We start from the raw sequence: 25,099 nt of genomic DNA, 5'->3' as shown, positions 1-25,099 counted from the left end.
AAAAAGAACTCTTTCCTTTATTGATTAGTTGTCCAGAAATCTCCTCATACTTCTGCAGAGTGTTCATAATTAAGTTCAAAGAGTAATTGTGTGCATATATGAAAATGATTGTATCATCTGCATAAGCAAGATGATTTTACTCCATTTTGGTATACCAAATCCTTTAAACTTTTTCCCCTCAAACAGTGCATTTAATGCCCTTGTAAAAACTTCAGCAAATAGGATGAATAGAGCAAGTGACAAGGGATCACCTTGTTTCACTCCCCTAGCAGAATGAAAAAATCCATAAGACTGACCATTTATCAGCACAGAATACCAATTATTAGCTATGAACCTCCAACTCATGTCAATGAAAGTCTCAGTAAATCCCATTCTTCTAAGGACCCTAGTTAAAAACAACTAGGACACCCTATCATAGGCCTTGGTCGTGTCAAGATTAATTACCACATTTGTTGGCTTGCCTCTCAATCTAATATTAGATACAAACTCTTGAGCTAACAACACATTCTCAATGATATTCCTACCCTTTACAAAACCATATTGATTAGCAGAAATCAGACTTGGCAGAACTTTATCCATCCTGTCATGAATCACCCTTGACATAACCTTATTAATAAAGTTGTTTAGGATAATAGGTCTCATATCTGATAAGGTCTCTACATCATTCTTCTTAGGCAGCAACACCAGATTAGTATGTGTAATGGACTTAGGCAGTGTATGTCCTTCCCAAAATGCTTTCACCACATTCAGTACATCATTACCAACTATATCCCAACAAGCTTGGTGAAATAGGCCACTTAGGCCATCAGGACCACTTGCACTCTCCCCTGATAACTCAAACACAACATTTTTAACCTCATCAATAGTTGGTGTAGCACACATCATCTCATTATCCTCTTGACTCACCATTTCAGGAACATGATTAAAAAATAAAGCATCTGCATGATCATCCTCCTGAGAAAACTGCTTCTGATAAAATGGCACTGCTTCACTTGCAATCTCATCTAAATTTGTAATCCAACTACCCTCAGAATCCTTTATCTTTTTCAAAAGAGTTCTTTTCCTCCTCCCCTTAACCATATTGATAAAGAATCTTGTATTACTATCTCCTTGAGCAAAGTGAGTGAAAACAACTTTTTACTTCAAAAATTCCTCCTCATAATGCAAATATTTTTTCATTTCTGCCTGAACTCTTTGGAGAATCATTCTATTTGTTTCAGATGGAACTTCTTAAAACAACTGCTCCTTAATCTTAACAATATCTTCCCTGATGTTGAGTTGCTTAAAAATATCTCCATAAGTCTTCTTACTCCATACAGATAAAGCATATTTAACTTGTTTCACTTTCTGCTTGAAAGAAATAAAGACATCATTCCCATCATCTGCCAACCAGTTGTGCTTCACAATCTCCTTAAAGCCTTCATTCTCAATCCAGCATTTCAAGAATCTGAATGGCCTCACAAAGTGTTGAGTTTGATCACCACAAGAAAGGAGCATGGGGCCATGATCAGAACCAGTTCTTGATAAGTGATCCACCTCCAAATGTCCAAACCAATCTTGAAACTACTCATTAGAAAGGATCCTATCCAACCTTTTAAAAATACAATCCTGATCTGCTCTACTATTCCACCAAGTGAAACGACGGCCCTTGAAACTAATTTTAGATAATTCACAAGAGTTGATGCAAAAGGCAAAATCTTCATATTCTTAAGGCAAAACAGGTAAACCACCAATCTTTTCTTCATCATTCAATATGACATTGAAATCACCTCCAATCAACCAAGAAGCAGTCATACCATCTGCTAAACAATACATGCTATCCCATAAAGGCAATCTCTCAAGAGCATCACATTTTGCATAAACCAGTGTCACAACCATGGTCTTGTCCAGCTCCTGGAAAAAAAACAACTTCAGAGTGACTTGTTGAGAAGTGTCCTCTAATATCTCCACAGCAATATTATCATTTACAAAGAACTATATTTTCCCATTACAATTATTGTTGGCATAAGGCATACCAATCCTTCTCCTATACTGATGAATTTTATTGGCATTTTGAAAAGGCTCCATCAATGCTATAAGAAAAAACTTGTGATATCTGTGCAACATTTGCACTCTATGGAGGCCTTCTGAGTTTTGATAGATCTAATGTTCCAAAATAATGTTTTGAGAATCATTTAGAACTAGACTTGTGAGCACCCCTCTTTGGAATCACCCTAGTAGGCAATTAGTCAATGATATCTTGCTTCTTGTTTTTTCTTTTACCCTTAGCATGAGACTTTGTAGTTTTTGGAGAAATAGCAGCCTTGTTACTAACTTTCTGAAGTACCAAAGCAACAACTTCAGCATCCTCTATGATATTGGAGTCTGCTTTCCCCCCTTTAGAGACTTGATCCACCACTTCTTCATCATTTAAGTCAATATTGTGAGACACCAGATCATGCAATTCCTTCATAGGTGACACCTTCTTAACAACATCCAACTGATGATCTTGTGAATTAGTTATAGGCACCATATCTTTATCAGACAAAATAGGTTGATCCTCATGTTGTGATTCAATCCTTAATGGAAGAAGGCTAATAATTGAAGCCTCTTCACACTCTTCCCTTACTACTAATTGCTGACAAACTTCCAACATAGGATCATTTTTCTCATTATAAGTACCAGGTCAATCCATATTAGTTCCTCCTCCTGGATCATGCTCAGCCTCCTTTCTCGTGGCACAAAGCACATTTTTATCAGCCAATTTGACAGAAACATCAACATCTCTATCAACACTTAATTCATCTCCCATAATATAGGTGACACCTTCAATAAAATGATTAAGAGACTAATCAGCAAATCCTCAGAACACTTTCCAGCCACTATACTAACTTCACTAGGACCACTACTGATTGAAGGATCCAGCAGCACTTGGACACGATTATCTTACTTGATCTTGGAATGATCAAGATTTGACTGTACATCCAAACATTCCCCATCTTCAGTTTCCTTTTTCTCACTCCTATTAATCTTTTCCTTATCAAGACCAGGATTCTTCAATTGTACAGCATTAACCACAAGTGAACTTTCCTGCTTAGCTTTGGATAGATCCTCCTCTTCTTTGTTGTTAATCTTCTCTTTGTTGGCTTGTTCTATTTGATCATCTTCTTGTAACACATCAAACTTGTTGTGGATAACCACAATTGAATTTTCCACTAACTGTTATTGATCCTTCTCCTTTACATTCCCAACATCTTCTTGACCTTGTATGTCAAAGTCTATTATGCTTTATAATATTCCAGTTTCCTGTACCTCCAACCATTCTACCACTTGACAAAAATCTAGAATTAAATCTCCTTCTATTATGAGGAGCATTTTTCTTCTTCTTTTGTTCCTGACCTGTAGCAATCATAGGTGCCTCCACCTTGTTTGCATGAATATCAACAACTGCTTTTCCTTTATCTCTATTACCAATGTTATATCCCGTATTTTATACGTTTGGATATTTCAAGGTAGTCGCGGAAAAGCTAAGGGAATGACCATCTTCCAAAATTATTCTAATGTACAAGTTGGTTATGAATATTATTTATGAACATTGGTAGTATGGAAATATTGAGAAAGGTTAAGGGTAAAAAGAGAAATTCACAAAACAGTTCATGGTAATATCGTGGAAAGGCTAGGGGTAAAATGGGAATTTTACAAAAAAAAAATTGTCTTGAAATTTCTGGACCAAGCCAAGGCTTGGCTGTGTGTGTGTGCATGTGCATGTATATGTGGGCCCCACTCCTATATGGGTGAAGCTTATGGAGTAAGCCAAGTGGTCATCTTTGTTAATTAAAGGAAAATCCAAGAAAAGGAAAGAAAATTCTAGAGAAAAATAAATGATGAAAGGAAGCATGTGCCCCTCACATGTTTGTATGAGCTATATATATATGACATATTAGTCATATTCTCCATAAAAGCTCTAGAAAATTGGAGAAAGAAATGAAACAAGAAGGAGGAGAAAAACTTAAGGAGACCATTCGGCCACCCCATGGAAAACTAAGCCATGGAAATTTTGCTCCAAAAATTTTGTTTCTTCATGTACTTCCACTAATTGGAAGGTGCTAAACAACATGGAGTAATTGTTGTAGCAAGCAAACCATTCATCCTTACGATTTTCAATTCAAGTCATGTTGAAGAACTAAGTGAAGAAGGTAAATTCTAATCCTCTTTTCATGTGTTATAGATGGTTTATATGTGTTGTAGTGTGTGAGAATGAATGAAAGTCATGAAATTTTGAATGTTGAAGTTGGGCCGTGTAGGGGGTGGTTGTGTTGGAATGATGAACTAATTTCTATTTAATATTTTTGGTTGTTGTTGTGTGGATTCTATGATGATAATGAAGGTTTAATGATTTAAATTGAAGTTGGAACCGTTTGTAGGTTGTTGGAGAAGATAATATAATTTTCATATAGTTCTTGTATTATTGTGGTTAATGTTGTCAATGTGTGGGGTGTGTTGTTGGCCGTGCATATGTAATGTTATATAGGAAGAATGGATTAATTTTATGTAGTATGTTGGGTGTTGTTGTAATGTATAGAAATGAATGAAAGTTCATGGAAATATGTGTGTAGTGTTGTGGCCGAGAATGGTGATGTTTTGGTAAGCTATGATGAATCGATTTCATTTGATATTCTAATTGATGTCGTTGAGGATTCCATGATGAAAAATAAGGACTTAATATGGTTAGAAATGGAGTAGTGTATGAATGGAATTGAATTGAATTGAATTGAATGTCGAAGTGTTGCTAGAATAATTGTTGGTATTGTTGATTGATAGTTTGGCCGGGTTGAATTCCCGGATTGTTGTTGATTTAAAATTGGCCAAGTTAGAATCTCGGGGATGGTGTATTTACAGGGGAGATGCTGCCGAAATTTCGACAGGTCATAAGTGAATTTAATTGAGATACTAAGAGAGGTGTGTGTGGTAATGAATCTAATGATTGCGGCGATCTTCTTGAATGTAGACTAACAAGTTGGATGAATAAGCGTAGCTAGTAAGGCGCGGCACAGGTATGTTAAGGCTCGTCCCTTTCTTTCAAGGCATGATCCCGATGTTATGGGTTCATAACTGTTTCCATATCTTACTTGTTTTTCAAAAGTTAGATGTTTATGGTTCCAAGGCATAATTCTCTTTTCCGATGACCCGTCAATGTTTTTTTAAAAATGTTCGAATTTCTCCAAAACAAAGGTTTGTGGTATTGTAAGCTTTTATGACAAAAACAATGGATATGTTTTACGACGATATTCATGATATTAAGGATGAGAATATTTTTAAGAAGACCATGACAAGAATGATTTTCCAAAAATTGCTTCTGAAATGATCGTAGAAAGTTCTGTACTTTGAACGCTCATAACTTTCTTATACTAAATCGGATTGACCCGAAACTTGTTTTTGAGTCTTCAGAGTCGGTTTACGTATGCTATTATTCATTACTCGTCTCATCTTATAATAATTGTTCCTTCAAGGTGAGACAAACGACCATGGTTATTCCATAATGTAATCGGAGGTTACCGACCTTACGTCACTCCGATAGAGTTGTAGCTTTCACTTGGGCTCTCATGCATGCTTTATAATCATGTATGTATTTTTTTATAACACCATGCCTACATGGTCGGGCAGTATAACACCGTGTCGTCCAATGGGCGGCCGGGCAAACACACCATTATAGTGGGCAGCTTATACCCCAGACGCGGGAGGCCCGGACGCTGGCTTACACACCGATCCTATATGGACCGGCAGTTTACACACCGTTCTTACTTGGACGGGCAGTTTACTTACAGATTTTTATGTATTTTTTTTTAAGAAAGCTAGCATGCATGGCATCCGCCCTAAGGGGCACTCAGATGTACAGATTACTCTTTTATCTCATGAATGCTCAAGAAGCGTCACACCGTACCTATATGGTCGGGCAGTTTACTTGTAAATACCTACATGTTGTTTCAAAAAAAAAAAGTAAAGTTAGCTTGTAAGATACCGCCTTAAGGGGCAAACAGAGGTACAGATTATTTCCTTACTCTATGTTGTACTTTACCTCTTTTACTATGATCTTATGGTATTATTCATGCCTTACATACTCAGTACATTGCTCGTACTGACCCCTCTTCTTCGGGGGCTGCGTTTCATGCCGCGCAGGTACACCCAGATGAGTTGAAGCCATTATAGAAGATGTTCCAGCGACGTTGGCGAGCTCCATTTAGCTCGGGAGTGTAGCCGAGTCAGCGTACATGTGCCATGATTTCCGATTGCAGTTAGAGACTTTGCAGACAGAGTCGTGGGTATTGGGAGTTAGTCTGTCAGCGGCTCCATCAGCCGACGTGTCTTTATGTGTATACTATAAAGTTTCACATGATTACAGATTTTGAGATTAACAGAAAGAAAGTTTTTGAAAGTCTTATTATGTATTTCATGATTATTTAGTTTAGAGTATAGAAAGATTAAGTACGTGATGAGAGTCAGCGGGTTCGCTCGGCTCCGAATATGGGGTCGGGTGCCCATCACACCCTAGTAAGGTCGGGGTGTGACAACCAATACCAGTATCCTCCACAACATGCTTAGCCTTTCTATCATCCTATTTGTAACTCATCCTCCTCATAAAGTCCAGGATGAATATGCCAACATTCATCGACATTATACCCTTGCAATCTACATTCTCCATAATATTTTGGAAGATAGTCATAGTGAATCTTAACTTTAATCACATTACTATCCTTTGTCTTCGCATCTTTATTTCCATATTAACAAATTATGGTAAATCTGATAATATATCTACCAACACTTTGACACGAGCACAACTAGGTCTTGTAGGATTAATGGTAGCAAGATCTAGTTGCAAAGGACTTTCAACAGTAGTAGCAAGTGAAAACAAGGACTCTCAACAAAAATAAGTTGGCATTAGATTGGGAAAAGATATCCAACCTATTACCTTCGAAGTTTCTTCATCAATCCTGAACTTAAAGTCATCTATCAATGGCCTCATCTGATATGAGAAACCATCTTTAGCCTGTAAATAATAAGAACCCTTGGAACATAACTTAATAAATTCCTCCATTAGAGACAATCGAATCAAAATGTGCCTAGATCGAAATAAACCAATGTCACATTTTCCCTTCAAACCACATTGTAAGGGAATGATGGTTCTCAATTCTTCTAGGGATGGCCAACCATTCAAAAACTTTCCTATGAAAGCATGTTTAAGGTTCTCCATAACCTCCATTTCATCAACTTCCTTTTGAGTCCAACATAAAACTGGAGTACCATTAATAAACGAAACCTTCTTCATTGGAATATTGGACGTGGAAGTAGGGTTTTGCATGAGATTTAGAGTTGTAGGTTTGAAAAAATCATTATATTTTGGCTTAGAAATATTTATGTGATTATGAACAGTTTGTATAGATGAAGAAGGGGTGGAAGAAGACTGGCCAGCCACCTAGTGGCCGTGGTGGACATGAGATTATATGACAGCTCCTAGGGTTTGCATGGATTTAGGAGAGAGAAAGGAGCATTTTTTTTTCTTTACTAAATTAAAACACCAAGAAACAGGTTGATTTCATGATTTAGACATATTCACAATTAGTGGCCTACTCTTAGCTTTCTTATTTTTAAACTGGACAAGTATTCCTAACTTACCTAGAATTATTTCTAAGTTCACCTACTGTTATTGCACTCTTTGCTGGTGTTTAATGTTGCACTAAGGGGAAGCACACCTATTCAACAGGATCAGGTTCATTTATTATCTTCTAACTGGATTTAAACTAACAAACTCAAGGATACATCTCAGGGTTAAAGACATGATATATTATCTAGAGTATCATAAAGAAAGAGTCAAGTATACCCCTAAGACATTATGCTTCCAGCCTACATTAATATAAGCCAATCCTTTCCTTCCTTTTAATATCTTAATGCTTCTTAGAAAAAATAAAAAAAATAAACCATCTTTCCAAACACAGATGAAATCAAACCAATGCACACAGAACATCCATATAGGTCTTAATTATGAGCCAAGTCTAATCAGACATTAGAGAATCTTTTATTACCTTATTATATTGTCCACATAAAACTTTTTTTTTTTGCCTTACTTTCCAGCAACCAATATTCCTACTTGAAGTCTTTTCCTCTTTCCAACTTTAAGCAATGACTGTAACCTCCAAACTACTATGTATTATCTAGTCTAATCAACCAATCCCTAAAGCATACTTGAGCAGATCAGCAAGTTCACTTGAATCTAAAAATCAAACATTAAGACCAGGTTTAATGATCAAAGTGGCCAGCTATTAGTGTAAAAGAAGGTTCATTCTTTAGGGTTCATCTAACTCACCAAAGTGGAAAAGAAACCAAGTGTGCAAATGTAGCAAGTTACACCCCATAGACTTGTGGGACATAGACTTTTGGGACATGCCATGACAATATCTTATTTTGGGAAGAAAGATATTGTGGATCAAATGATACCTGACCCTTTCTCAATCTTCTCCTAAGATGTCTTTAAAAGACTTCCCCACTTGTCAAGTGGTTTTAACCCACATATCTACACTCATGGTCTTCCTCTCTTATCCTTGAACACATGATAAAGGGAGGCAGGACAATTCAGATATTAAAGCCAACTTTCTTAAGGTTTTAGCTACGGTTTCCCTTTTTTTTCCTTTTTTTTTACCCTCTTCTTTTATTATGACAGGACTTACTAGATCCTACCTACTTACCTTCATCTTTTAAGCCTAAATCAATGATCATGAGTTATTCTCAAACCATATTCTTCATCCATGCATAAAGAAAAGAAAAAAAGTCCCATGTTTCAAAGGGAAGCCTCAATCCCTAAACTGTTTAAGACTTACCAAGACATGACCAAACCTACTTCATTTCGCCCTTCTCCTACTACTTTAAACTTGTTAAATTGAACACTTAAGATCACCTATTAAACCAAGGTTAGTTCATGAATAAATATCAATGCAGATGCAAGAGTTTATGGCACACCAGTTTACTTTCACAACACAAGTTACTTCACCAATTAGATAAGACAAATAATAGGGATGGGAAAAGTAAACAATAGATCAAAGGTAGCATAACAGGTTTTTTTCAGATTTTTGACTACTGTTTCCTTCCATCTTTACATCTTTCACTCCCAAAGTAATCACTAATCAAGTTAAGGACTAACAATCATCTTGATAGCTAATTAGACCAATCAGATTTATCTTAATTAACTTCAAGTGATGACTTGGTCACTGATGTGGGCCTAGCTAACTTTTATCGTCGGTTTGTGAAAGGGTTTTCCTTTATTGCTTCTCATTTGACTCGCTTGACTCGGAAAGAGGTACTGTTTCAGTGGTCTGACGAGTGTGAGGAGAGCTTCCAAAAGCTCAAGACATTGTTGACTACAGCGCCTATTCTAGCATTGCCTGTGGAGGGCAAGGATTTTATTGTTTATTGTGATGCTTCACATTCTGGTTTGGGTGCTGTTTTGATACAAGAAAAGAAAGTGATTTCATATGCTTCTCGGCAATTGAAAATGCAGGAGAAGAACTATCCTACTCATGACTTAGAGTTGGCAGTGGTGGTGTTTGCATTGAAAATCTGGAGGCACTACCTGTATGGTGTCCACTGACCATCGCAGCTTGCAGCATGTATTCACTCAGATGCATCTAAACTCTAGACAGCGGAGATAGATGGAGCTGTTGAAAGATTATGATATCACTATTCTTTATCATCCTAGTAAAGGAAATGTAGTGGCTGACGCGTTGAGCAGGAAATCGGCTAGCATGGGAAGGCTGGCTCGTTTGATTTCTTCAGAGCATCCGTTAGCTAGAGAGGTTCAGACTCTGGCTAACAGTTTTATAAGGCTGGATATTTCTAACACAGGCATGGTGTTGGCTTGTGTTGGCTTGTGTTAAGGCTCGGTCATCATTTTTGGAGCAGATTAAAGCTAAGCAGTTTGAGGATGCTAAGTTATGCAAAATACGTGACAGGGTGTTGCGTGGTGAGGCCAAGGAGGCCGTGATTAACGAAGAGGGGGTGTTGCAGATTAAAGGATGAGTTTGCGTGCCACGTGTGGGCGATTTAATTAAGACTATTCTGACAGAGGCTCATAGTTCGAGATATTCTATTCATCCTGGTGCTATCAAGATGTATCGCGATTTGAGACAACACTACTGGTGGACTAGGATGAAGCGTGATATAGTGGAGTTTGTTTCTCAGTGTCTGAACAGGAGTATGAACATCAGAAACTTGGGGGTACACTTCAAAGGATGCCCATTCCTGAGTAGAAGTGGGAAAGAATAGCCATGGACTTCGTAGTTAGTCTTCCGAAGACATTGGGGAAGTTTGACTCTATCTGGGTTATTGTTGATAGGTTGACTAAGTCTGCCTACTTTATTCCAGTGAAGATAACATATAATGTGGAGAAATTGGCTAAAATCTACATTCGTGAAGTGGTTAAGCTTCATGGGGTTCCTATCTCCATTGTGTCCGACAGGGGCACAACATTCACATCCAGATTTTGGGTGCATTTGCATGAGGATTTGGGTACATGGTTGGTCGTTAGTACAATATTCCACCCGCAGACTAACGGGCAGTCTGAGCGGACTATTCAGGTTCTTGAAGATATGATTCATGCTTGTGTGATAGACTTTGGTGGGCATTGGGATCAGTTATTGCCTTTGGCCGAATTTGCATATAATAATAACTACCTCTCGAGTATTGATATGGCTCTGTTTGAGGCGTTGTATGGGAGAAGGTGTAGGTCTCCTATTGGGTGATTTGATGCGCTTGAGGTGAGACCTTGGGGTACTGATATTTTGAGGGAGTCCCTAAAGAAGGTAAAGGTAATTCAAGCTAAGCTTCTGGCAGCACAGAGTAGGTAGAAGGAATATGCGGACCGTAAGGTCCGAGATCTTGTGTTTGGAAAAGGAGAGCAAGTATTGTTGAAGGTCTTGCCCATGAAGGGTATGATAAGGTTTGGAAAGAAGGGAAAGCTTAGCCCGAGGTACATTGGTCTGTTTGAGATTCTCAAGCATGTAGGGGAGGTGGCTTACAAGTTGTCTTTACCTCCAGGTCTATCAGGCGTCCATTCGGTATTCCACGTTTCGATGTTGAAGAGGTACCACGGCGATGGTTCGTACATAATCTGTTGGGATTCGGTTTTGTTAGATGATAATTTGACATATGAGGAAGAGCTTGTTGTTATCTTAGATAGGGATGTTCGCAATTTGAGGTCTAAGGAAATAGCCTCCGTGAAAGTTCAGTGGAAGAATCGTCCGGTGAAGGAAGCTACTTAGGAAACAAAATCTGATATGCGTAGCAAGTATCCTCAGCTTTTTGCCTAGTCAGGTAACTTTTCCTAGATTCCTCATCCTTATCTGTTCGGGGACGAATGGTGTTTTAATTGGTATCTGGTGTAACGACCCTTCCTGTCGTTATGGAACATGTAGGATCATCCCACCAAATAGAACCTTTCAAAGGGTAGAACGAGATAATAGAAACTCGGTTGTATAGGTCTAAGAACTGAAAACTTGACTTGTTTGTGATTGTTGTTTGATTGTGTTGAGTCCATCGGGGGGTGACGTGGGGAATTAGAACTTCGTTGGGAATTCTGAGGCTATGGGTGGATTCTTATCATGTTTTCATGTATATGTGCATGTTTTGTTTGTGTTTGTGAGGCCTCAGATGAAATGTTGGGTGATAGAGTGAAAAACTGGAAAAACAATTGCTAGCTTACTGCCCAAATGGCACCGCTGCGGTGGGGTGGGTACCGCTATGGCTGCACCGCTATAGCGGTGAGTCCCTCGCTACCAGCAGCCAATCCTTATTCGTGTGTCCACTGTGGCGGGATAGGGCTCGCCATAGTAGAGGTCAGTTTCTCTTTGGTCCACTATAGCGGGCACTTGGCCGCTATAGCGAGACCGCTGTAGCGGTGGTTTAACCGCCGCAGCGGTCGACGGGGACAGAATTGCGAGTTTTAAACACTTAGTTCCGAATTCTTTATTCATAAAACTCCAACACAGTTTCCCACAAGCACCTAGGGCGAATTTCCAAGCTAGGGCAAAAATATTCTTGAGAGGTAAGTCTCATCCATCCCTTTCAATCATTACTTATCATCTCCATGATTATCATCCCATTTTATGGGACTTCAATGATGAATTAGTAATAGTAACCCTAGAACCTAATAAACCTTCTATACTTGATGGGTTATGATTGTTATCACTTATTTACCATGTAATTGCTTGGGTTAACTCCTCTTAATCATGAATTGAACCTTTAGAGCCATGAACTAAGTGAATTGAGACTTAGGGTTTCATAAAAATGGTAGCTTGACTATGGAAACTGCTTGTAAGTGGAGTGTTGATTAAATATTGCTAGGGAGAGATGATTAGTGCTCACTAAGGCCCTTGTTAGGTTGTTTTACACCTTATTCACCCATTGGAATGGTGCTAAAGGGAAGGGTGTCTTGCATTGATTTTGTGACTAGAGTATTTGTAACTCATTAAACATTTTAATTTCTAGACTTTGAGCGCTCCGAGGCTTTACGGAGGGGAAAAGTTGTAGCGGAGTGATTCGCGTTGTTCCAGCTCTACGTTTGAGGTAGGCTACGATCTACTTGAGTTAGACTTTGATTAGTTGATTGTATATTTTGTGAATTCAATAGGAAAAAGCATGTCTAGTCGTCATGCATGATGTGTATGTGGTTGAACTCCTATATACAATTGATTGAGTGACTGTGTTTGGGCTTCGTGCCACAATTCATTGTGTTAAACTTACAGATGATATTGTTGTGATGAAAAGTTAATATGATCTTCTCGGTAAAATTGTGATACAAAATGATGACTTGAGCATTGATAATGAGAGGACAAGAAATACGATTATGTACAGATTATGAAAAGGCACAAAAATGACCTAGATTATGGGCTCGTGGTCCGATGTTCGTTCCGAAAACGAGTGATACATTGATGTGGACCGTGTTCGAGATTCTTTTCGGAGTACTGGGTTTATGACTCGAGTCCGATGAGTATCCGGAATGAGTGGTACATGGACACCATGGGTCCTCTGCAGGTCATGACTACTGAGCAATGACATCAGTTAGCATATGTGTACAGTAAGTATGTGGTTATTGTTGATAGACTTGTTCCCGTTTGTTGTTCCTTCTGATTTGATTTTTGATATCTTGGGTGACTTGATTCATGATTTTCCTTGGTTGACTTGTTGTGGGTTATTGACTTCATGTTATTGGCTGGCTTGTTTATTCCATTGACTTTATGATGTATGCATAATACTAATCTTAGTCGGCCTATGATATCTACCGATACATAGTCTTTGTACTGATACTACCTTGCTGCATTCTTTTGAGTGCAGATTGTGATAAAGAGACTACTACCCGTCCTCATATCTAGCGTTGAGGCTGTTGCTGATAGATCTAGGGTGAGCTTCTATCCATGCCAGGCCGCCCGAAGATCTTCCTTTTATGATGTCTATTTCCTACTCCAGACATTATGGTTATTTGTTAGACAGTTTTCATTCCTTAGACATGGTTTAGATTAGAGTCCTTGTACGGTGACTTCCGGATTTTGGGGTTTGTAATAGTTAGAACTTTCGCATTTACTTCATTATTTTTATGGTATGATTTATTCTGATTATCTTGTGCTTGAATAAGTAATAACTGATGGATTTTGCTAATATAAAAATGGACTTGAATGAATAGATGACTTATGTGTTGGTTCGCCCACTAGGAGCTAGTGTGGGTGCCAGTCATGGCGGGTTGGGTCGTGACACTACGGTTCTTAAAGGTTTATCCTTTCCCTTTTCATTTTTACCATACTTCTTAGTACTTAGAGATAGACCATTTTCAAAATGTAGGACTTGTGACATGGGTTGCACCAAGATAAGTTATAAGCATCATATGTTTAAGTCACACAAGAGATAGCATTGATCAAACCAAAGAAACAGATTTCATACTCAAGTCTTTAATCACATCTGTCACGACCCGTCTAGAGGGCCGCGACGAGCGCCCGGTGCTAGCCCACCTGGGCACCCTTTGGCTTACACTTACACTTACTCTTACATCTAGGTGAGCCGCATAATTAAACACATATTTCTATTCATCTGTCATACTAGTCCTATTGGACAACAACATCTTTTATATCATCATAGGCATGTATGCCACGTCAATGTACATGAGCCGACAAGGCTAACAAAATGATATACAAAATATAAGCCGGCAGGGCCAGACATACCTAACAATATACACATGTCTACGAGCCTCTAAGGAGAGTGTAACATATCACATAAGCGGGACAGGACCCCGCTATGCCCATAACTATGTACACAAAAGAATAAGTACCCAAAAGTTATGGCTCCGAATGAAATGGAGCTCTGCTATGTAGTCCCTGAGAATGTAGCTATGGGTCAATCCTGTCTCCCTGTGCACCTGCAGGCATGACGCAGCGTCCACAAACAAAAGGACGTAAGTACGAAGAATGTACTGAGTATGTAAAGCATGATCAATATCAATGTAGAAGCATAGTAAGCAACATAAAAAAAACATAGCACAGGATGGGAGATATTAATATCATCGTCATAGGCACTTACTTGGCTTTCATAGGCACTTTCCATTTCTAATGTGTATTGTGTACATACATCCATATCCATATCCACAATCGTATCCGTTCCATATTTGTACTCGTATTCGTATACATACCCTTGTTCACCTTCATATCGTATCATTTTCGTATTCGTACTCGTATCTATATCATATACATAGCATTTACATAGCATACCCGACCATGCAGGATCGGTGTTTCATACATACTTGGCCAGCCAAGGCTCAAGGTTACACATACCTAGCCCTACCAAGGCGTTAGGGTTACATCTACCTAGCCCTACCCAGGGCGTCAGGGTTATATCTACCTGGCCCTACCAAGGCGTCAGGGTTATCTGTACCATCTCCAGAGGTGTGCACGGGTTACATAATCATATACATACTCATTTCCATATCCTACCCGGCCTCATAAGCTCGGGGTTCCATAATAACCATACATAGATGCATATACATAATAGCTCGTAAGCATATTTACTATTATCATTCTAGTCGTCATCAATGTCATTATCACTATTATCGTCGTTCATTACATCTATCTTATAGGTTTACTCGTCATATGAGGAACTTAGTACAATCGTAGCATATCAAGAATTGTGAGCTTACTAGCTCGGATGATCAAATCATTTGAAGGATATCATAGTCTTATAGAAGATTTAGACGTTTGACCAAAGAACCATGCCTTATGAAAGAAGGGTTAGGCTTACATACCTTTCCGTTCAACTATTTACCACTTGCCCGTTATTATACCCCGCGTTTTGCACGCCAGAGTATTTTAAGTTGGTTGCGACAAGTTAAAGACAAGGCTATTCTTCCGACTTTGTTGTAAGACATAAGTCGCTTATGATTTCATAGGATGGAGACATTAAGGAAAAATTTGGGATAAAAGTGAATCATGGAAGTTAGACATTTCATGGAAATTTGGGGCCAAAAGTGAAGTTTTGGAAATTTTATTTCATGAAAAAAAAATATAATAATAATAATAATAATAGCCATGTGGCCATGCACATGACTTGTGGGCCATAGTCCACATGTAAGATGAATTATGGGTAGTGGCTTATTAAGTCATCTTTAAGAAAATTCTAGAGAATTGGAAAAAAAAAAAGGAAAAGAAGAAAAAGACATGGATAATGTGCATGGTCATGTGCACATTATTTTTAGATATATATGTATGGATGACTAAGTCAAGCAAGCTTTCATCATTCTCCGCTTGAGAAAGTTCAAGAAATATGAAGAAAAAAAAAGAGGAGGAGGCACGGCCAAGAGGGGCTGGCCGAACCAGCCCCATAAAGTGATCATGAAAATTTGTTTTCTTCAAGCTTTCATATCAATTGGAAGGTCCTCGTCAACATGGAAGGGTTGTTGAAGCAAGAAAAACATCCGTTTGTGTGATTATGGGGCCTAATCGAGTGAAGAAATCCAATGGAAGAGGTGAGGTTTAATCTTCCTTACATGTTTTATGGATGATTTATGCATATTGTGATGTGTAGAAATGAATAAAATGAATGGAAGTTTGATGTTGAAGTTGTGGCCATGTGTTGTTGTTGTGGCCGTGACTTGTGCCATATGTTGTAGAAATAATGAATTAATGTTATTTAGTATTTTTGTTATTGTTGTAATGTGTGAAAATGAATGAAAAATCATGAAATTTGTGGGATAGTGGTCATGGCCGAATATGGGTTGTATTGTTGGCAAGGAATGAATAAATTTTATTTAGTGTAATTTGGTGGTTGTGTTGTAGATTATGTGATGGAAACGAAGGTATTGGGTAAAACAAGTTGAAGTTGGGATCGTTTGCAAGCTAATGTAGAAGTTAGCATATTGATAATATAGTTCTTACATTTGCATGAATGATGTTGTAAAATGTGGTTGTTGATGTATTTGATGAAATTGAAAGAAAGAAACATATTGTTGTTGGAATGGTTGTTGGTATTGTTGTTGTTGTTGAATTGGGCCGAGCCATATTCTCGGGGTTGGTACATTTACAGGGGAGATGCTGCCGAAATTCCGGCAGAATATAAGTGAATGTGTTTGAAAGATGAGGGCAAGTATGTGACAACGAATCTAATGAATGGATGAATCCTCTTGAATGTAGATTAACAAGTTGGAGGCACAAGCGTAAATAGTTGGTCGCGGCGCAGGTATGTAAGGCTTACCCTTTCTTTCTTTGGCATGTCCTAGAGCCAAGTAAGGTATAATGTGATATGCTGCCTTGGGGTAACTCTGTTCTGTGATGCTGAGTCTGATTAAGATTCTAATTCACTTCTTGACATGAGCTTGTGATCCTAGTTCATCCCTTGATATAAGTATTTGATATAAGTATTTTGATATAAGTATTTTGGTACAAGTATTCTGATATACGTATTTTGATATAGGTATTTTGATATAAGTATTTTGATATAAGTGTCTTGATATAAGCATTTTGATATCAGTCTTCTGATATAAGTGTGTCGATATGAGTATTTTGATATAAGTACTCTGATGTAAGAATGCTGATATAAGTATTCCGATATAAGTATCCTGATATGAGAATTTTGAAATCAGTATCCTGATAAGAGCATTCTGATATGTTTATTCTGGTTCGAGAACTTCTGTAAGATTTAATGTCCCTAACTTCCGTATACGATCTCGGATTGCTCTGAAATGTTCGAAGAGGTTTCTGTATCAAGACGTCTATAATTTTCTTATACGTAAGTATGGTTCCAAAATCTCCATTTGATCTGATTCGTAAGGACATCTGAAGGTGTCTGATATGACTATGATTCTGATTTCCCGAAAAAGGCTTCTGAAATGCTTATAAAGCGTTCTGTACTTCGAACGCTCGTAACATTCTCATACTACGCCGGATTGACCTGAAATCTGTTCCGAGCCTCCAGGTATCGGTAAGTACACTGGTTTGTCGAGTCTTGATTTCTATGCATGTGGTTTCTCACTATTCTGCTCGTGCATATGTTATGGTTTCCTTCACCGAGTCCCGGGCCGGTATGTATCGTGCGGATGGTTCGCCGAGTCCTCTGTTGAGGGCCGGGTTCCATATATGAATTCCGGAGTATGATGTGTCCGGTTCCGGGGTACTGTGTAATATGTCCGTCCCCGGTTACCGAGGATATATTATGAAGTATGATGTGTCCGGGCTCGGGGTGCCGTGTTATCTGTCTGCCCCCGGGTACCGTGGTTATGTTATGATGTGTGACGGATATCGGAGCAAATTTTCTGAAATATGATGTGTTGGGGCGCCAAAGGTAGGAGTGGCGACCACGTTCCTATGTTATCGTGCGCATCCCTTGGCATTGTTCACCGGTTCCTCGGCGTGTTACCTGTTCCCGAGGTTACCATGTATATGATAGGATGTGACCGGTCCCTCGGCGTGTTATTTGTCCCCGCGGTTACCGTATGTATGGTATGGTATTTGTCTCGGCGTGGTATATGTCCCCGGGGTTACCGCGTATGTGATATGATATCCGATCCCAATATGCATGACTTGTGTTGGAGAGTAAGCATTCTGACCTTCCGTATATTCTGTATTCCGTTTGCTATATGACATCCTCTGAGTATTCTGTACGTTCTGTATTTCGTCCGATATCTAACATCATCTAAGTAATCTGTACATTCTGTATCCCGTCCGATATATGGCATTATCCGAGTATACTGTACATTCTGTATTTCGTCCGATATATGACATCATCGGAGCAATCGGTACGTTCTGAACTCCGTCTGATGTATGACATTATCTGTGCATTTTGTACGTGCCACACTCCTTCTGATATCTGATAACGGTATGTACGATCTGTGTCTGGGAAGTGAGTATGTCAGCATTCTATATGCTCTGTATGATTTGTACGGTCTGTATGATCTGTATTGGTCTGTACGATCTGTGTCGGCCTGTATGATCTGTATTGGTCTGTATGATCTGTGTCTGAGAAGTAAGTAATTCGGCAATCTGGACAATATGCTTACCCTTGTACGATTTATTTCGACTATGGTTCTGCTTTCTGTATTTCATGCCTTACATACTCAGTACATATTCCGTACTGACCCCCTGTTCTTCGGGGGCTGCGTTTCATGCCGCGCAGGTACTCCCAGATGAGTTGAAGATATTATAGAAGATGTTCCAGCGAAGATGGCAAACTCCATTTGCTCCTGGAGTGCTGCCGAGTCAGAGTATGTGTGTTGTGATGTCTGATATATGATAGAGACTTTGCAGACAACGTCGTGGGTATGGTGTGTCAGTCTGTAAGCGGCTCCGTCAGCCGATATGTTGGTCTGTGTTGTGTATTGAATGGTGTATGACTACAGATTTGTTCGCTTGGAAGATTCGAGAAGGAATATTTCTGAAAAGAATATTTCAAAAAAAAAAATTATTGTGTATTTTACCTGATTTGATTTAAAAAGTGTGACGCACTTTTATGTGCGGCAAGAGTCTGAGGGTTCGCTCGGCCCTAAGTAAGGGTCGGGTGCCCATCACACCCTAGTAAGGTCGGGGTGTGACACCCGTTCTCCTTCAACGCTCGTGTTTCTACCTTCATTAAAGTCATACTATCATTAAAAATCGATAGCTAGCATACATGACTAAAACTAGAGAAAATCAAACAACATCTCCTTCATTTATACGACATTCCCCCATAGCGTATATCAACTCCCAAACGTCAATAATACATTCACAATACTATAACGATAGTCATTATTCATCCACATTATCCATATTCTAGACTTACTTTCAATCATCCATATCCATGGCCATAACGCACGACTACGTTCGTTCACATACATTGTCTTTCCCATGTTCTCAACGTCATTTATAACATATTTACATCACAACACATCAAGAATCGTAACTCAAGTTAAGCTATTTCTCAAAATGGCACTATTCCACATTCATGATCCATTTTTTCTATACCCTTCTACAATCCAAGTATTTCAACTCTCAAATACCTTAAACAACCTATAAATACCATAAATCTTACCTTAGATGTCGTAGGAACAAGCCTTGGTTGATAATACTCCACTTTAGCAAAAACCCTAGTTCATCTCTAATGAGATTTCTTGACTTGTATGATATTTAATGGGTTTTCTTACACTTGATTCACTTGGTTTATGTTGTTGATCACTAATAATCCTTGTATTCTTGTGGAATAAATGTAGAGAGATGTTTTAGAGAGAAGGGGTGAAATGTGGAAATGAAATAATAAACTTGGTCCCCTTTTTAATAACTCAAAATCTGATCTGAAATGAACAGTCGTCGAAAGTGCAACAGTGGTCGTAAACTCAGTTTACGGTCCGTATTCCAGTTTACGGGCCGTATGTTTTGGACGTATTTAATCATAACAGAACCAGAAAGGTAGGCCAAGGACATGGTGATTTACGAACTCAGTTACGGTCCGTATTTCAAATCGTATTTAACCATTCAAGTCTTTGGCAGAAAGTTGAAGTTTTGGAATTTGAAATACGACATGGCAGTTTACGGGCCGTATACCACTTTACGGTCCGTATTTCATCAGCGAGACCAAAGTGCAAATCTGCAACTTTTCACATTTTCAGAACCTATAGTTAGTCATTATGGAGCATAACCTATCTCTTATTGCAATTGCCTTTGGAATCTTACTTAGGGTCGTCAAACGTCGTTCCCTTCTTATTAAAACATCGTATACGCTATGCCCTTTGTTAGCCTATCCACTGTACATTCACGGGAAAATTTTTAAGGTGTAACATTCTCCCCCCCCCCCCCCCCCCCCCCCCCCCCCCCTTTTGAAACATTCGTCCTGGAATGTTAAACACTCGAGATCCTGCGAAAATTTCGCCAGAGTTTCCCCTGTAATTTGTCACCACCAACTTGTCACAACAACCCATAATATCATCGCCTCACAGGGCTACGTCACAATATCAACATATCTATGGCCACACACGACCAAAAGCATGAAAAGTAAGCATATATACCTTATATCGTTAGTGTTTCATCTTGAATCTCTTCTGGGGGTTGGAATAAATGCAGGTATCTGGATCGCATACTTTCTTCCGCTTGCCATGTCATTTCCTCTCATTTACTACTCCTCCATAAAACCTTAACTGAGGTCACCTCTTTGTTTCTAAGCTTCCGTACTTGCCTATCTAGTATGGCAATGGGTACTTCTTCATAAGTCAACTTTTCTGTCACCTGCACATCACTTATTAGCACGATCTTAGTAAGATCTCCAACACATTTTTGAAGCATCGAGACATGGAAAACTGGATGGACTGACTCCAAATCCGGAGGTAGCTCTAATTCGTAAGCCACTTTGCCCACTTTGCGCACAATCTCATAAGGCCCAATGTATCGGGGACTAAGCTTCCCCTTCTTGCCAAATCTCATTACACCCTTCATCGGTGACACTTTCAAGAATACCCAATCTTTCACTTGGAACTCTAAGTCTCTTCGACGATTATCCGTGTAGGATTTTTGACGACTTTGGGCTACTAACAACCGATCTTGTATGAGCTTGACTTTCTCTATAGCTTGCTGGACCAAGTATAGTCCTATCAATCTAGCCTCTCCTGCTTCAAATCACCCAATTGGGGATCTACACTTTCGCCCATATATAGCTTCATACGGTGCCATTTGAATACTAGAGTGATAGCTATTATTGTAAGCAAATTCAATGAGCGGCAAATGGTCATCCCAATTATCTCCAAAATCTAGCATACATGCCCGTAACATATCTTCAAGAGTCTGAATGGTGCGTTCAGCTTGCCCATCGGTCTGCGGGTGAAATGTCGTGCTAAGGCTCACTTGGGTCCCTAAACCCTCTTGGAAAGACTTCCAAAGATTTGTTGTAAACTGAGTCTCTCTATCAGAGATAATAGATGCTGGAACACCATGGAGTCTCACTATCGCTTTAACATAAAGCCTTGCATAATCCTCTGCCACATAGGTCGTTCTGACCGGTAAGAAATGAGCTGACTTTGTGAGCCTATCTACACTCACCCATATAGAATCATACTTGCGTCGAGAACGGGGTAAGCCTGCAATGAAGTCCATGTTAATTACTTCCCACTTCCAAGTTGGAATTTCTATGGCTTGAAACAATCCACCCGGCTTTTGGTGCTCGATTTTCACCTGTTGACAGTTGGGACATTGACCTACAAATTCCGCTATATCATTCTTCATCCCATTCCACCAATATACAGACTTAAGACCATGATACATCTTCGTGGCACCGGGATGAACAGAATAACGGGAACAATGAGCTTCTTTCAATATCTGGTGGCGTAAACCTGCCACATCGGGAACACATAATTTGTCTTGACTTCGAAGAACTCCATCTTCTGAAAGCTCAAATGATGACTTCTCTTTCTGAGGGAGTGTATCTCTGTAATGCATTAGCATGGAATCTTCGTATTGTCGCTTTTTCACTTCTGCTACGAGCGACGAGACTGCTGAATTCTGAATAGTAGTTCCCTTGCTACCCGAGTTCACTACTCGAACTCCTAGACTAGCTAATTGTTGGAGCGCACGAACCATTTCTCTCCTCTCTGGTCGTACATCACACAAACTTCCCATAGATCTGCGGCTAAGGGCATCAGCCACAACATTTGCCTTTCTGGGGTGATACATGATATCGACATCGTAGTTTTTTACCAATTCCAACCATCGTCGTTGCTGCAAATTTAACTCTTTTTGTTTGAAGATATACTAAAGACTCTTATAATCTGTATAAATGTCCACATTGACACCATATAAATAATGTCTCCATATCTTTAATGCATGAACCACTGCGGCCAATTCTAGATCATGGGTTGGGTAATTCTGCTCACGCTTTCGCAATTGCCTTGAAGCATACGCAATCACCTTACCATGTTGCATCAATACACAGCCTAGCCCAATGCCTGAAGCATCGCAATAAACAATATATCCTTCCAATCCCTCTAGAAGTGTCAAGACTGGGGCAGAAGTCAATCTATCTTTCAACTCTTGGAAACTACGTTCACAAGCATCTGTCCATTGAAACTTTGCTAATTCTGGGTCAACTTTGTGAGTGGTGCAAAAATAGAAGAAAAGCTCTCAACGAATCTCCTGTAATAACTTGCTAAGCCCAGAAAGCTACGAACCTCCATAGGAGTTGTGGGCCCTTGCACTAACAGCCCTATCACCTTGCCCTGCACTTTGCCGCTGAGTCTGAGCAGCAACCAACTGAGTAAGCAAACGTATGGCCTCTTTTATATCTTGGCCTGAAGCATCCGGTAGAGGAGCTGGAGGTGTTAGATCTGGGGCTGAGGCTCCCTCACGCTCCTCTAATATAGGTACTGAACGAGAGGGCTGAGATTGAGCCGCACTCTAGGACTCACGTCCCTCTACTACCGGTGGCGGTGCTCTTTCAGCCCGCTTTTCTACCACCGTCTTGCCCTTTTGGGCTATTGTAGACTTTCTCTTTACAGGCATTTCTGAAATACACAACACACGATTAAGGAACAAGAATTTCTTATATCATAGCTCTATCGCACGATTCTTGTGAGGAAAGAAGGTCAATCATTCCTAAAATTCCAGCAGCGTCTTGTTTATAGGTGTGGCGCGCAACACACCCATAACCAAGAATCTACTAGACACGGCTCGTAGACACACCCTAGGACTGAACTGCTCTGATACCACTTTTGTCACGACCCATCTAGAGGGCCGCGATGAGCGCCCGGTGCTAGCCCACCCGGGCACCCCTTGGTTTACACTTACTCTTACATCTAGGTGAGCCACATAATTAAACACATATTTCTATTCATCCGTCATACTAGTCCTATTGGACAACAACATCTTTTATATCATCATAGGCATCTATGCCACGTCAATGTACATGAGCCGACAAAGCTAACAAAATGATATACAAAATATAGACCGGCAAGGCCAGACTTACCTAACTATATACACATGTCTACGAGCCTCTAAGGAGAGTATAACATATCACAGAAGCGGGACAGGACCCCGCTATGCCCATAATTATGTACACAAAAGAATAAGTACCCAAAAGCTATGGTTCCGAATGAAATGGAGCTCTGCTATGTAGTCCCTGAGAATGTAGCTATGGGTCAATCCTGTCTCCCTTTGCACCTGCGGGCATGACGCAGCGTCCACAAACAAAAGGACATCAGTACGAGGAATGTACTGCGTATTTAAAGCATGATCAATATCAATGTAAAAGCATAGTAAGCAACATAAAAAAAAATAGCACAGGATGGGAGATAGTAATATCATCGCCATAGGCACTTACTTGCCTTTCATAGGAACTTTCCATTTCTAATACGTATTGTGTACATACATCCATATCCGTATCCATAATCGTATCCGTTCCATATTTGTACATGTATTCGTATACATACCCTTGTTCACTTTCATATCATATCATATGCGTATTCGTACTCGTATCTATATCATATACATAATCATATCATATACATAACATTTACATAGCATACCCGACCATGCAGGATCGGTGTTTCATGCATACTTGGCCAGCCAAGGCTCAAGGTTACACATACCTGGCCCTACCAAGGCCTCAGGGTTACATCTACCTGGCCCTACCCAGGGCGTCAGGGTTATATCTACCTGGCCCTACCAAGGCGTCAGGGTTATCCGTACCATCTGCAGAGGTGTGCACGCGTTACATAATTATATACATACTTATTTACATATCCTACCCGGCCTCATAAGCTCGGGGTTCCATAATAACCATTCATAGATGCATATACATAATAGCTCGTAAGCATCTTTACTATTATCATTATTGTTACATCTCGTATTTTCATGTGTTGGAAAGTGTGCGAGTTAAATGATATTAGTAACGAAAACGAGGTTATCCTCCCAATCTTATGGGTAGTTGTGGTGATGGAACAGATGTGTTATGAAGTTAAACAAATCTAAGAAAATAAGTTTTGTCGAGATTCGAAATTTATTTGACGAAATACGGCCCAAGATATAATATCCCGTACTGTTGGACTAGAAAAAAATTTAATCGTCCAATATGAGCAAAATTACCCGAGCCCGGAGAATTTGACCGTATTCAAGGATGAAAATCAAGAGCTCAGTGTACAAAGAGTTTGAGGTCCCGAAATAATTTAGGACTTAACATTTGTGACCACGGTGGTTGAGAATAATATTTTGTGTGTACCAAAAGGGACTATGGACTAGTGCTATGTCACATAACCATGACAATGAGTATATGAAGCGTGTTAAAAGTGGTTCATGTTCAAGTGAATTGAGATCAAGAAATTAATTAAGATCATTGAATAAATATTACGGGGGCATAATTATTGTGGGAGACAAAATGAGGTAATTTAGAAACAAAGTGGATAAGAGTAAAGATTGATGAGTCCATGCGGGCCATGACACAAAAAAATAAAAATAAAGCAAATGCATGGCTGTCCTATATATCATTTTGTGGGTGGACACGTTAGAACAATTGAGCTTAGTAAGCAAGAATAAGGGGGCTGGACCCCACGACTCCATGGAAAAATGTTGCATAAGTCCTTTAGGTAGAATAATAT

At 39.4% G+C, this 25,099-nt stretch overlaps 1 protein-coding gene across 1 annotated transcript; it reads right to left on the bottom strand.

The window, feature by feature from the left end:
• Window positions 1–399: 399 nt before the first annotated feature.
• Window positions 400–1,080, bottom strand: LOC132612044 (uncharacterized). Its single transcript, XM_060326391.1, has one exon. It carries the CDS (start codon window positions 1,078–1,080, stop codon window positions 400–402), a length of 681 nt encoding a protein of 226 aa, XP_060182374.1.
• Between the last annotated feature and the right edge of the window lie 24,019 nt (window positions 1,081–25,099).

Source organism: Lycium barbarum, chromosome 1 (genome assembly GCF_019175385.1).
Source record: "Lycium barbarum isolate Lr01 chromosome 1, ASM1917538v2, whole genome shotgun sequence".
Classification (NCBI taxonomy): Eukaryota; Viridiplantae; Streptophyta; class Magnoliopsida; order Solanales; family Solanaceae; genus Lycium; species Lycium barbarum.
The sequence above is the reverse complement of the archived record's forward strand: the minus strand, read 5'-3'. Positions and strand labels throughout refer to the sequence as shown.

What these genes read in the sequence shown, in the direction of transcription:
- LOC132612044 (XM_060326391.1), bottom strand. Translation starts at nt 1,080, where the DNA reads ATGGTTAAGGGGAGGAGGAAAAGAACTCTTTTGAAAAAGATAAAGGAT.